The sequence below is a fragment of the Oratosquilla oratoria genome, chromosome 8, assembly GCF_046742065.1.
Source record: "Oratosquilla oratoria isolate Oo_2021 chromosome 8, ASM4674206v1, whole genome shotgun sequence".
Lineage (NCBI taxonomy): Eukaryota > Metazoa > Arthropoda > Malacostraca > Stomatopoda > Squillidae > Oratosquilla > Oratosquilla oratoria.
The window spans coordinates 61,638,938-61,651,401 of NC_134784.1; the positions used below are offsets into that span (position 1 = coordinate 61,638,938).

The 12,464-nt window shown below is 39.7% G+C and overlaps 1 protein-coding gene across 11 annotated transcripts in view; it reads left to right on the top strand.

The window, feature by feature from the left end:
- MED31 (mediator complex subunit 31) overlaps positions 1-12,464 on the top strand; it is a 54,948-nt gene that overhangs the window by 1,229 nt on the left and 41,255 nt on the right. The window contains exon 1 of one of the 11 annotated variants that reach the window (XM_076189322.1): positions 11,281-11,305. The exons of the other annotated variants lie outside the window; for them this stretch is intronic. Coding sequence (XP_076045437.1) covers positions 11,296-11,305 — 10 coding nt within the window. The 5' untranslated portion in view covers positions 11,281-11,295. Of the gene's footprint in view, positions 1-11,280; positions 11,306-12,464 lie in introns of those variants that run through there. 11 annotated transcript variants of the gene reach the window in all.

Sequence of the window (12,464 nt, forward strand, 5' to 3'; positions counted from 1 at the left end):
AAAAGATAAACATGGCGGCTTGCATTCAGCAGTAAATTGAAAATTGGTTTATGTTTCAGCGTAAAAAATTAGCTAAATAGAGTTTTGGCAACTAACCAAAATATATGAAAACTACTAGTCTCGCGGATTATTCTAATACCAAAATAAAGGCAGCGTGTTACGGTAGAGCTGAGAAATCGGTGGTTTTAATGTTTTTTTTTCTATCGGGTCGGATTATCGGATAACATTAACATCCATTCCGCCATCTTATCTATCACTGGTAGTATGGATCAAACTTCACTCTATTAAGTTTCTTACTATTATGTTATTAGTGTAATAGAATTATAGTTGAATTATTTGAACTATTTTCTGTAACATGTGTGATTTTCATGTAATTTGATCAAAGAGAAGTTACGTTGGTAAAATTTTACTTTCGACCATTGTTGGAATATAGCAATACAAAATTAAATGGTAATTTTGTAAATTAAAATGTATGAACGGTATATGCCATTTTGTGTGCGGAAATGAAAACAAAAAAAGTTTCTAAAACAGATTTCTTAAGTAACGAAGTCATGTACTACGAATGGTACGCCATGTTTGTTATGGTAGATTCCGACGTCGGAGAAATGAAAGGACGATAAATTTGTCTAAACTAAAGTAAACTAACCTAACCTAACCGGTAAAATGTTACTTTCGACCATTGGAGGAATATAGCCATACAAAAGCTGAGAGTGGTTGAAAAGCCCGCCAACGTCTCTCACGACGACGACGATGAGGACCAGCCGGATATCTAATTTGCAGGTAATGATTTATTAAACACAGGTTAGGTTAGTTTAGTTTAGTTTAGACAAATTTATCGTCCTTTCATTTCTCTGACGTCGGCATCTACCATAACAAACATGGCGTACCATTCGTCGTACACGACTTCGTTACTTAGGAAATCTGTTTTAGCAACTTTTTTATTTTCATTTCCGCACACAAAATTGCATATTTCGTTCATCCATTTTGATTTACAAAATTACTATTTAATTTTGTATTGCTATATTCCTACAATGGTCGAAAGTAAAATTTTACCGTTACGTTTTTATCCTCCGTAATATTACGGACCACAGCTACGATTCGTCCTGCCCGCTATCTATGATCACTGGTGGTATGGATCAAACTACACTATTAAGTTTGTTACTATTGTGTTATTAGTGTAATAGCTTGCATATAGTTGAATTATTCAAACTATTTTCTTTAAAATGTGTGATTTTCATGTAATTTGACGGTATTTGTAGCTGTGGTGGGTAATTTTGCAGAGGATAAAAATGGAATTCTATGATCAAATAACATGGAAATCACACATCTTAAAGAAAATAGGTCAAATAGTGCAACCATATGCTAAATTTTTATATAAAATTGTGCCTGTCAGTAAAAACCGTCATTGTTTACGTTTGATCAGCGATTAGTCAGACTGCACGTTTCGGCCCGATTTAATTCCATTCAAAATGCAATATCTCGAGAACTAGGACAGCTAGATGGATAATTCAAATTGCATTATACTCATAGCAACTTTTTGCATCCCATGAGAACTACTTCAGCTCAAATATCAGGAATTTCATTTTCATGTTGACCTTGCTAAAAAAAAAAGTCACTATGAGTACAATGCAATTTGAATTATCCATCTAGCTGTCCTAATTCTCGAGATATTGCATTTTGAATAGAATTAAATCGGGCCTATTTTGTCCCAGGAAATTGGGCCGAAACGTGTGGTCTGACTAATCGCCGATCAAATGTAAATAATGACGGTTATTACTGACAGGCACAATTTTATATAAAAAATTAGCATATGGTTGCATTATTTAACCTGTTTTCTGTAAGATGTGTGATTTCCATGTAATTTGATCAAAGAATTACGTTTTTATCCTCTGCAAAATTACCCACCACAGCTACGAATACCGTCAAATTACATGAAAATCACACATTTTAAAGAAAATAGTTTGAATAACATAATAGAAAGAAACTTAATAGAGTGAAGTTTGATCCATACCACCAGTGATAGATAAGATGGCGGGATGGATGTTGACGTTGTTATCCGATAATCCGACCCGATAGAAAAAAACTAATTAGTACCACTGATTTCTCCGCTCTTCCGTAACATGCTGCCTTTATTTTGGTATTAGAATAATCCGCGAGACTAGTAGTTTTCGTTCATTTTGGTCAGTTGCCAATACACTGAATTTATTTAGCTCTTTTTTTACGCTGAAACATAAACCAATTTTCGATTTACTGCTGAATGCAAGCCGCCATGTTTATCTTATGTTTTTATGTACCGACATGTAACTGATGATATAATTGTTTGAAATTTACTATGATTGTAGTAAATACACTCGCATAACATTTGTATGAATGAAATTTCCCACGGTATGTAAATTTGGCTGTTTACATGGCATGCGCATAAAATGACGCGCTATTGTGCTTGTCATCGACGGTGGCGCCTCTGGTGATGTTTGACCTACCTACCCCAATGATCTGGGGGGATCTGTGGGAAATTGGGGTTTTTGGTGTGGGGAGCACTAATAAATCAAGTAATGTGCATTGCAAAACATGTTTAAAATGAACAAGAAGACATTAAAAATATATAAAAAAACATAAATTTCACCTTTGAGGTCTGGAGTTCGGTCGGCTAACACAAGCATTAGCCATGTTTGTTTACCAACGATTTGAAATATTTCTCGCTTTATCCGCTACATTTAGCAAAGGCCACTACACCCATGCAGGAGTTGCTAACCGTAAAGTAACGTAACCTAACCTATCCTAACATAACCTAACCTAACCAAACCTAACGTAACCTTAAGTAACCTAACCAAACCTAACTTAACGTAACCTAACGTAACCTAACATAACATAACCTAACCTAACCTAAGCGAACCTAACCTATCCTAACCAAACCTAACCTAACTGAACGTAACCTAACCAAATGTAACCTAGCATAACATAACCTAACCAAACTTAACGTAACCCAACCTTATGTAACCTAACGTAACCTAACCTTATGTAACCTAACCTAAGCAAACCTAATCTAACTTAACCTAACGTAACGTAACCTAACCAAACCTAAGCTAACCTAACCTAACCTAAGCAAACCTAACCTATCCTAACCTAACGTAACCTAATCTAACTGAACATAACCTAATGTAACCTAAAGTAACATAACCTAATCAAGCATAACCTAACCAAACCTAACGTAACTTAACCTAAGCAAACCTAACGTAACCTGACCTAACCTAACCGAACGGTTAGGTTTGGTTATGTTAGTTTATGGTTAGCAACTCCTGTGTGGGTGGAGTGGCTTTTGCTAAATGTAGCGGATATAGCGAGAAATATTTCGAATTGTTGGTAAACAAACATGGCTACCGGTCGTGTTAGCTGACCACACTCCGGCCCTCAAAGGTGAAATTTATGTTTTTTATATATTTTTCATGTGTTCTTGTTAATTTACCTGTTTTGCAATGCGCATTACTCGATTTATTAGTGCTCCCCACCCAAAAACCCCAATTTCCCACAGGTCCCCCCAGATCGTTGGGGAGGAGATGTAGGCATGACTGCATAACTTCAATAATTAATTACTTGAAAAATGCGCATTTGGGACTGAAATGATGTACACCATCATTCAAGACATAACATATCTCACCAGAAACACATAAGCCACATCGCAAAATCGTTGGTTGGGTGAAACTATAAATTGTCCAATTTTAGTTGGGGACACTTACACAATATAACAATAGAAAATTAATTATCAATTTTGTAAATTATAGTACATTGACGTAATATGTGATTTTCTTGGCAGAAATCAATAACAAAAAAGTTGCAAAATCTAATTTACTAATAAACGAAGTCACAGCGATTGAATGATATGCCATGTTTGTTTTGATACATGCTGAGGTCGAAGAAATGAAAATATGATAAATTCATCTATTCTAACCTAACCTATGTAACCTAACATATATCAAGTAATTCAGTACCTCAAATTCTAAAGATCATCTGGGTCATCATCGTCATGGATGCTAACAGCCTGATTATTATTGCTAGTAGGTAGGTAGGATAAGTTAGAATAGACGAATTTACCATACTTTAATTTCTTTGACCTCCATCTCTAACAAAACAAAGATGGCATCTGAAGTAGTCAAAATGGCTATGTTTGTTTGTTTATAGCTTTTACCAACTTTTTCTCTTATTGATTTCTGCCAAAAATAATGTATATTATTTTCATAATCATTATTTAATTTTCTATTGCTGTATGGCATTGGTGTGCACTTTTAAAAATATACAAAAAATTTAATATATGGTATTTTTTTTAAATGTGCACACCTACATGATATAGCATTAGAATATTAATGATAGTCTTTTAAATTATAATACATCAAAGTATTATACATTTTTCTTGGCAGAAATCAATAAAAAAAAACTGCTTAAAGCTATATATAAATAGTTGTGGATGCCATATTTGTTTTGATAGATTTGGAGGTCAGAGATGACAACAACTTTGATCACCACTAGAATTACAGGTACTGCATTACTAAATGCAGGTTAGGTAAGTTAGGTTACGTAGGTATGTTAGGTTAGAATAGATGAATGTATCATACTTTTATTTCTTTGACCTCTGCATCTATCAAAACAAAGGTGGTGTCTCAAGTAGCCAATGTGGCTTTGTTCATTAGTGAAATGCTTCTAACAGCTTTTTCTGTTATTGATTTCCACCAAGAAAAATATGTATTATGTTGATGTATTATAATTCACAAAATTAATATTTAATTTTCTAATGCTATATATTTATCTTATTGTAGTATAGAAGAAAGGAGCAACACTCTTAGGGTCCCATCTCCTCTCAAATTTATCATACCTCAAATTCACAAACCAGTATAGTTTCAACTTAATCAATGTCTTTGAGATGAAGTGTTCAAGAAGTATGGTGGGGTTTACAAGGATGAATAGAGTGAGAAATGAGGCAGAGTGGAGGGATGTAAAGGAAGCTGGCTGGTAAGGTTGATGAAAAAAATATAGTATTTAAAGATGTTTGCTAGTCCCTGAGCTGCAATTCTTACCCATATCAATGGCAAACTCATATCATTTGGAGTATTTTGAACCCCATATATGAGAACATTGCTGTTGCAGTGGTGCTTTCAGGGCAGGTAGAGGGAGTAGGTGTTGAGTTCAGTGAGAACTTGATTGGTGCACGCAGCTTCACTGGAGGTAGGTACTGTGAGTACCATTCAGGTGGGAGAGTGGACATGGACTCACAAGAGAGCACAGGGGTATGTTTTTGCAGAAACTTCCTGTTTCTGATGATTACACAATTGGAGCCATCTACACAAACCATGTACAGTATTTGTTAAATTGTTGTACTTCCACCACAATATCAGTCCGTCCCATTTTGTGGGGTGTGGGCCTGTCTGGTTTTGTATGCTCTCAGAGTCACCAATGACGGGGGGGTGGGGTGTTTGTGTGTGGGGGGGGGGTAGGCATTTGGTGTGTTTGTTGAGTTGTTCAGAAGTCCTCATAAGTTGGTTCTGTAGGGCTTCCTCTCTGGCTAGTAGCATTTCTTTCCAGGTAGGTTGGGGCTCGTAGCGACCAGGGAGAATAGGGATGAAGTTGCGTATTGTAGGGCAATAAAAAATGCACTGTACTGGGGAGAGTTTGGTTGCCATGTCAGATGTGTTTATACTGGGGCATGACATGTTGGAATGTGTCAGTATCCAACTCACCATTGGGGCCAGTGTTGTCAGTTATGAGCCATTTGGTTGTTTTCACAACAGTTTCTGCCCTGCAGTTGCCATGAGGGCAGGCAACAGATGACAGGCAATGACAAACATTCTAGTTCTTGAGGAAGTTCCATGTTGCTGTTGTGGAGAAGTCAGGTCTGCTGTCACTGGTCATTTCAATGCTGATGCTGAATGTTAGAAACACACGCCCTCAGTTCTGCATTCTACAGTGGACCAGTTGTTGTATCTGTCCACTTTTACTAGATAGCTGGATTTTGCATAGTGAAAGAAGTCAGCATATATCAGAATGAGTATGCAGACCTGATGGGAGGGGTGGGTGGTGGGCTGGGCTGTGATGGTGCCATGTGACTCACTGCAAGTGGCAGGCATGTAGGTCATGGATAGTAGATGATATTCTGGGCCAAAAGATTCATGCCTCTGCAAGTGCTGTCATGGAGGAAACACCTTGATAAGCTGAATGTAGTGAGTGGAGCACCTTGTCATGGAGGAAGGGAGGGATACCATCACAGTCGTTGTATAGGATGATGTTGTCATGTGGGCAGAGGCCCTCCTGGAAGTTATGGTAGTCATATACTTGAGGAAGGAGTTTGTGTCAATATCTGGGCATCCTGTCTTCAGTGGTAGGTAGCAGTTTGGTCATGGTCTCATCACTGGTTATTGCCATGTAGACATCATTCCAAGTCACAGATGTAGTGCCTCTAGAGCTACAGAAGAAGTTACTGTCGCTGTAGAGTCTTGGCAGGTAGTTCCAGACAGAGGTGGCTTGTGAGTGTGGATGTGGTCCAGGAGTGTGGCAGGGAAAGCATGCAGATATCATCATTGCTGCCTTGGGTAGTGGCTATGATATCACCAGGGAGGTGGATAGGTGTGGGCTTATCAACAGGGTGGCACAAGATGCAGTCTGCTGCTTTGTATCATACTCCTGGCACATGGATCATCTTGAAACGGAAGTGGATTTATTTTCTTTCCTTGAAGTTGCATAGGCATGGGTTTGGTATGTTCTCAAGGCACTGAAGACCGTGAGTAGGTGTTTGTGGACAACAGCAATTGTGAGGGCTGCACAGTCCAGTACAAAATGACACGCTTTCTCCAAGGCATCAATGGCTGCTCATGTCTCACCTTCAACTGGAGCATAGCACAATTCAGCTGTGGAAGTGAATCTGGGTCTACAGCAGGTGGGGTTGTTGGAAGGGCAGGGGCAGTGCTTCTTTAGTAGCCAGAAGTCAATGCCAGTCTTGCTCTAGTTTGTGGCTTGGTAGGTAGGTTGGAGCTTGTCAGATAATTATCTCCACACCTTTGCCAATCTCATTTATAATCACTCTGGGCTATCAGGTTTCAAAAGGCTCCTGAATGGTTGCATCTTCTCTATAGAGGTGAAGGCATATGAAACTTGATTTACCAACCCAAACCATGAGTGATGGTGGTGAGTGATATCTGAAATCTAGTAAATTTGACTGTGTCCTCAGTGAAGACCTTATCAGGGTTCTGGATGATGCCATTGTGGCCACATAAGTCGAGCCAGCTGATTGCTTGGAAGAAGGAGTCCTCAGTGTTGTAGGACCAGAGTAGGCTGTTGTCAACACACTTGGTTTTGTTTTATATATCAGAGACTATTTCATCAAAGCAATGGCTGTAGGCGTCACCTGAAGCAATGTATCTCTGTACTGACCCCACGGGGTGATGAAGGTTGTAAGGTAGTGAAACTCCTCACACAGTGGTATGCTATGGTATCCATTCCAAGCATTGCATAATGTCTTCTTGGTATGATGTGGGACAGAGTGTGCCTGCAGGAAGGTAGACTTGATTATGGTGTGTGTCATGGTTGGTGTATTTGTTGAGTGGTTGTATGTCAACTGTTCTGTGAGGTTTGCCATTCTTTTTAGCACATACCACCATTTTGTGGCACCATTTGATAGGATCACCTATCACTCCAAGACAAACATCTTGATCCAATCTGGCTTTGACATCACCCTTAATAGATATAACATTTCAGAAAATGTGATCAAGCCTGTTCACAGAATACAAGGGTCTTTCAGCTACAACTACAAAATAGATATGATCAGAACACCAACGCCAGCATCCTCATATACCTACTCATGGCTCATGACGTCTACATAGGCATCATAGTATTTAAGAGGCTAGACATGAAAGTCAATCAGTCATAAATCACATAGGTTGTAAGTCGATCACTACCTGTATTTGCTTTGTAATAAATAACAGAATATACTCAGTTTGACAGAATTATATTCTATAATTTGAGCTTTCCTCTGTTAGTTTTAAGATTTCATTAAAACATGTTTCCCTTAAGGACTCACTAAATCAAGTTTCTACTTATTTTTTTAACTGCAGATTAATAGTGATGTTGGTAGCAATCTTGAAAAAAATTAAGAGGATTTACCAAAAATAATGGATGGTTTCTGCATATAGAAATAAGTTAAGGAAAACTAGCAAAAAGATAGTGTAATGCGCAAAATAAGAGGGTGGAGGGGAGTGGAGTATGTTGGGGATGGAATAGGTGGGAGTGGTTTTTATGCCTTTGTTTTTTGACTACCTCCCGTGTAAGGGGGAAAAAGCCTTTGGTATGTGTATGTACAAAAAATGAGTGTTATTTTTCTATTAGAGCTCAAGGTATGCACTTTCTTCAGGAGTATAATAGGAAGAGTTAAGGATGTACATGTTCTAAGGGAAGTGGGGGAATATCAGATCATTTTCTGGTGGAAGTAAGTTGAGAGTGGAGGATAGATGGAGAAAGAGGAAAAGGAAAAAAGGTAGGGAGCTGCTTAGAGTGAACTGCTTAAATTAGAAAGAAAAGGAGAAGGAGTACAAGAAGAAGCTGAGAGAGGAGTAGGAGGGAGTGAAGGATAGAGTAGAACTAGGAGTGGAGGAGGAATGGGGATGGTTCAAGGAGGGAGTCACAAGGTGTGTAAATATGGTATGTGGAGCAAGGAGGATGGGAGGAAATAGAAGGAAGGGTAGTGAGTGGTGGGATGAGGAAACAAAGGAGGTTGTAGAAGAGAAGAAGCGAGCTTTCACAGATTGGTTACAAAATAGGACGAGGGAATCATATGAGAGGTACGAAGAAATAAAAAGTAATGCATAAGATAAAGGAGGCAAAGAGGATGTGAAATGGGGAATATGACAGAAAATTTTGAAAGTAATAAAAAGATGTTTTGGAAAGAAATTAAGAGAGGAAGAGGAGGTGAATCAAGTAGAGAAGAAAAGGTAAAAGGTGCAGATGGAGAGATGATAATGGAATAGAAGGCAGTAAGAGAGAGATAGGTAGAGTCTTTTAGGGAGTTGCTAAATGTGAAGGAGAATTGGGAGGGAAAGGTAGCTGCAGTGGGAAGTGTTAAGAAAATGGCCATGATAAGTGAGGAAAATGGAGTAGATATAAGGAAGGATAAAGTGAAGGCAGTTTAGATGATGAGAGCAGGTAAGGCACCTGGTCTGGATGGATGTCATGCAGAATGTCTGAATAAAGGAGGTACAGTTATGGTGGACTGGCTGGTGTGGTTATTTAATGTTTGTTTAAGAGAGGGTAGAGTGCCGGAAAAGTGCCTGTATAGTTCCACTTTACAAGGGGAAAGGGGACAAGTGTGAGTGTAGTAGTTTTAGAGGAATTACCTTGATAAATGTAGTTGGGAAGGCTTGTGGGAGGGTCTTGATTGAGAGGATTAGGAGAGGACCAGAGGGAGTAATTGGTGAGGAACAGTGTGGGTGTAGGACAGGTAGAGGTTGCGTAGATCAGGTTTTTGTGGTAAGATATGTGAGAAAGCTATAGGAAAAGGCAAGGATGTTTTCTGGCCTTTTATGGATTTGGAAAAGGCTTATGACAGTGTAGACAGGAGGGTACTGTGGGAAGTATTGCTGATATACAGGATAGAAGGAAAGCTTTTAGGAGCAGTCAAGAGTTTTTATGAGAGTAGTAGAACTTGTGTCAGTATTAGAAATAGAGATAGTGAGTGGTTTGGGGTAAAGGTGGGACTTCATCAAGGATGTGTTATGCCCTGGCTGTTCAATTTATACATGGATGGGGTGGTGTGAGAAGTAAATTCAAGGGTGGTGGGTCAGGGATTGGAGATGGTTAAAGGAAATGGAGAAAAATGGGAGATAAGCCAGTTGTTGTTTGCTGATGACACTGTGCTTGTAGCAGGATCAGGAGAGGGATTGAGGAAGTTAGTGACAGAGTTTGGAAAAGTGTGCAAAAGAAGGAAGTTTAAAATAAATGTGGGTAAAAGTAAGGTGATGAGACATATAAGGGTGGCAGCAGACTGGAAGTGAGTATCAAGGGATAGAGAATGGAGGAAATGGATAGTTTTAGATACTTGAGTGCGAATGTGGCAGGAAAGGGAGGAGTGGAGGTGGAGATAGAATGTAGATTGAGGGAAGCAAGCAAATGCCTTGGTGGATTAAGAAGTGTAATGAGAAATTACCATTTGGGAATGGATGATAAAAGGAGATCATATGAAGGAGTGATTGTGCCTCCAGCTCTGTATGGGGCAGAAACATGGAACATCCAGAGGAAGAGAGAAGGAGTTTGAGATGAGGTGTCAGAGAAGTATGATGGGGTTATTAGGCTGGATAGAGTGAGAAATGAGGTGAGGAGGAGAATGGGCATGGAAAGGGAGTTGGGAGATAGAGTGGATGAAAGAGTAGTGGGATGGTTTGGACACATGGAAAGAATGAGTGAAGAAGGACTAGTAAAAGTGGTGTGGAAGGCAGATGTGGAGGGAGTGAACATGAGGGGGTAACCTAGGATGATATGGATGGATGGGGTAAAAGGGGCTTTGGGGAAGAGGGGAATGCCTATTGATGAAGGATGGGAGAGAACAGAAGACAGATGAATGGAGAATGGTTGTATATGGATGATGTTGTGATGCATGAGGTGGAATGGGTGAGGGATGGGGGGTGAGGGAGTATGTGTGAGAAAAACTTGATGCAGCCCAAAGGGATTTCTCCCTGTCTTCTTTTCTGCATGAGGGGATGGAGAGAGAGGGGTCACCAATTTAATGAAGCAGCCTTGCTGTGGATGTGCTGTGTTTTGCATCACTGCTTCTGACCCAGGGCAGTGGACAAGATGCAGGGATGACTCGTCATCCTGGAGGTGCCAAGATAAGAGGGTGGAGGGGAATGGAGTGTGATAGGGATGGAATGGGTGGGAGTGGTTTTTATGACTTTGTTTTTTGGCTACCTCCCATGTAAGGGGGAAAAAAGCCTTTGGTATATGTATGTATGTAAATAGAGTGAAGTGGGACAAGTCAGGTCAAGAGGAAAAGGTAAAGGATGTAGATGGATGGATGTTAAAGGGAGGTAAGAGGAACATGTGTAGAATGTTTCAGAGACTTGCAGAATATTAGGAGGTGAGGGATTGATTGTGGCATTAGAAGAGGCTAGGAGAATAACTGTAATCAGAGAAGAGAATGACAGGATTATATAAAGAAAAAAAAGATATACATTCAGTTATTCTTTTGCCCTTGGTCTCTTTTGCAGGGGACCCACAGCCCCCAGGTGCTTGGCAACAGTCTGTGGTAGAAAAAGAGCATTGGAAGTTATGAAAGTTGGTAAGGCACATGGTTTGGATGGTTATTATGTGGAATGTCTGATGAAGGCAGTTACAGTGGATTGGCTAGTGAGGTTAAATGTGTACCTAAGGGAAGGGAATATGCTTAACCACTTAACTCCGGGCCAAAATCTCGCGAGCAGCCTTAGCTGCCAGACATACGATGCTGTGTCATAATACTCGCATCATAAAAAAATAGTCACCACTTATATCGATCGTTCTCTCTTTCACCCGTGAATTTTGATAACCATAGAAAATGTGATGAAGCCTGTTTAAAGACTATGTCAGTTACGCAGGGAGAACTACAATAAATATAACCAAGGTGCTGATATGGCAGCCTTGCGTATCCACTTGCTCCTCATGCCGCCTACGTAGGCGGCACCATATGGAAGAGGTTAAAGACTGGAGGCACAGTTTGTATAGTTCCACTTTCCAAAGGAGTAAGGGACAGTATGAATGTAGTAGGTTTAGAGGGATGAGTCTGTTGAGTGTAGTTGGAAAGGCATATGAATGTATTAATTGAGAGGATTAAGAGGGTAACAGAAGGAGTAACTGGGGAAGTGTGGGTTTAGGAAAGGTAGAGGATGCTTGGATCAAATTTTTGAAGGAGGAAAATAAGCTTTTATTTTTTGCAAAAGGTAAGGGTGCCTTTTGGGCTTTTATGGATTAGGAGGAGGCTTATGACAGTTAACCATGGGCATTGTGGATATGTTGCAAAATTATGTGATAGGGAAAAAGAGCTTGTGTTAGGGTTGGAAATGGTGAGAATAAGTGGTTTGAGGTGAAGATGGGGCTTTGCCAGGGTTGGGTGATGTCACCATGGTTGTTACACATAGACATGGATAGGGTGGTATGGGAGCTAAATGGGAGGGTGAAGGGCAGGGCATTAGAGATGGTTAGTGAGAGAAGAGGGAAGATGGAGGCAAGTCAGTTGTTGTTTGTGGAGAACAGTGCACTTGTGTCTGTGTCAGAGGAAGCTATAAGGTAGCTAGTGACAGTGTTTGGGATGGTGAGAGAAGAAAATTGAAAGTAAAGGGAGGTAAAAAATAAAGTGATGGGATGTATAAGGAAAGAGGGTGGGAGGTAAGTCTTAAAGAAGAAAGTCTAGAAGAACTGGAGAGTTTTAGTTATATAGGGTCACATGCAGCAAGGAATGGAGG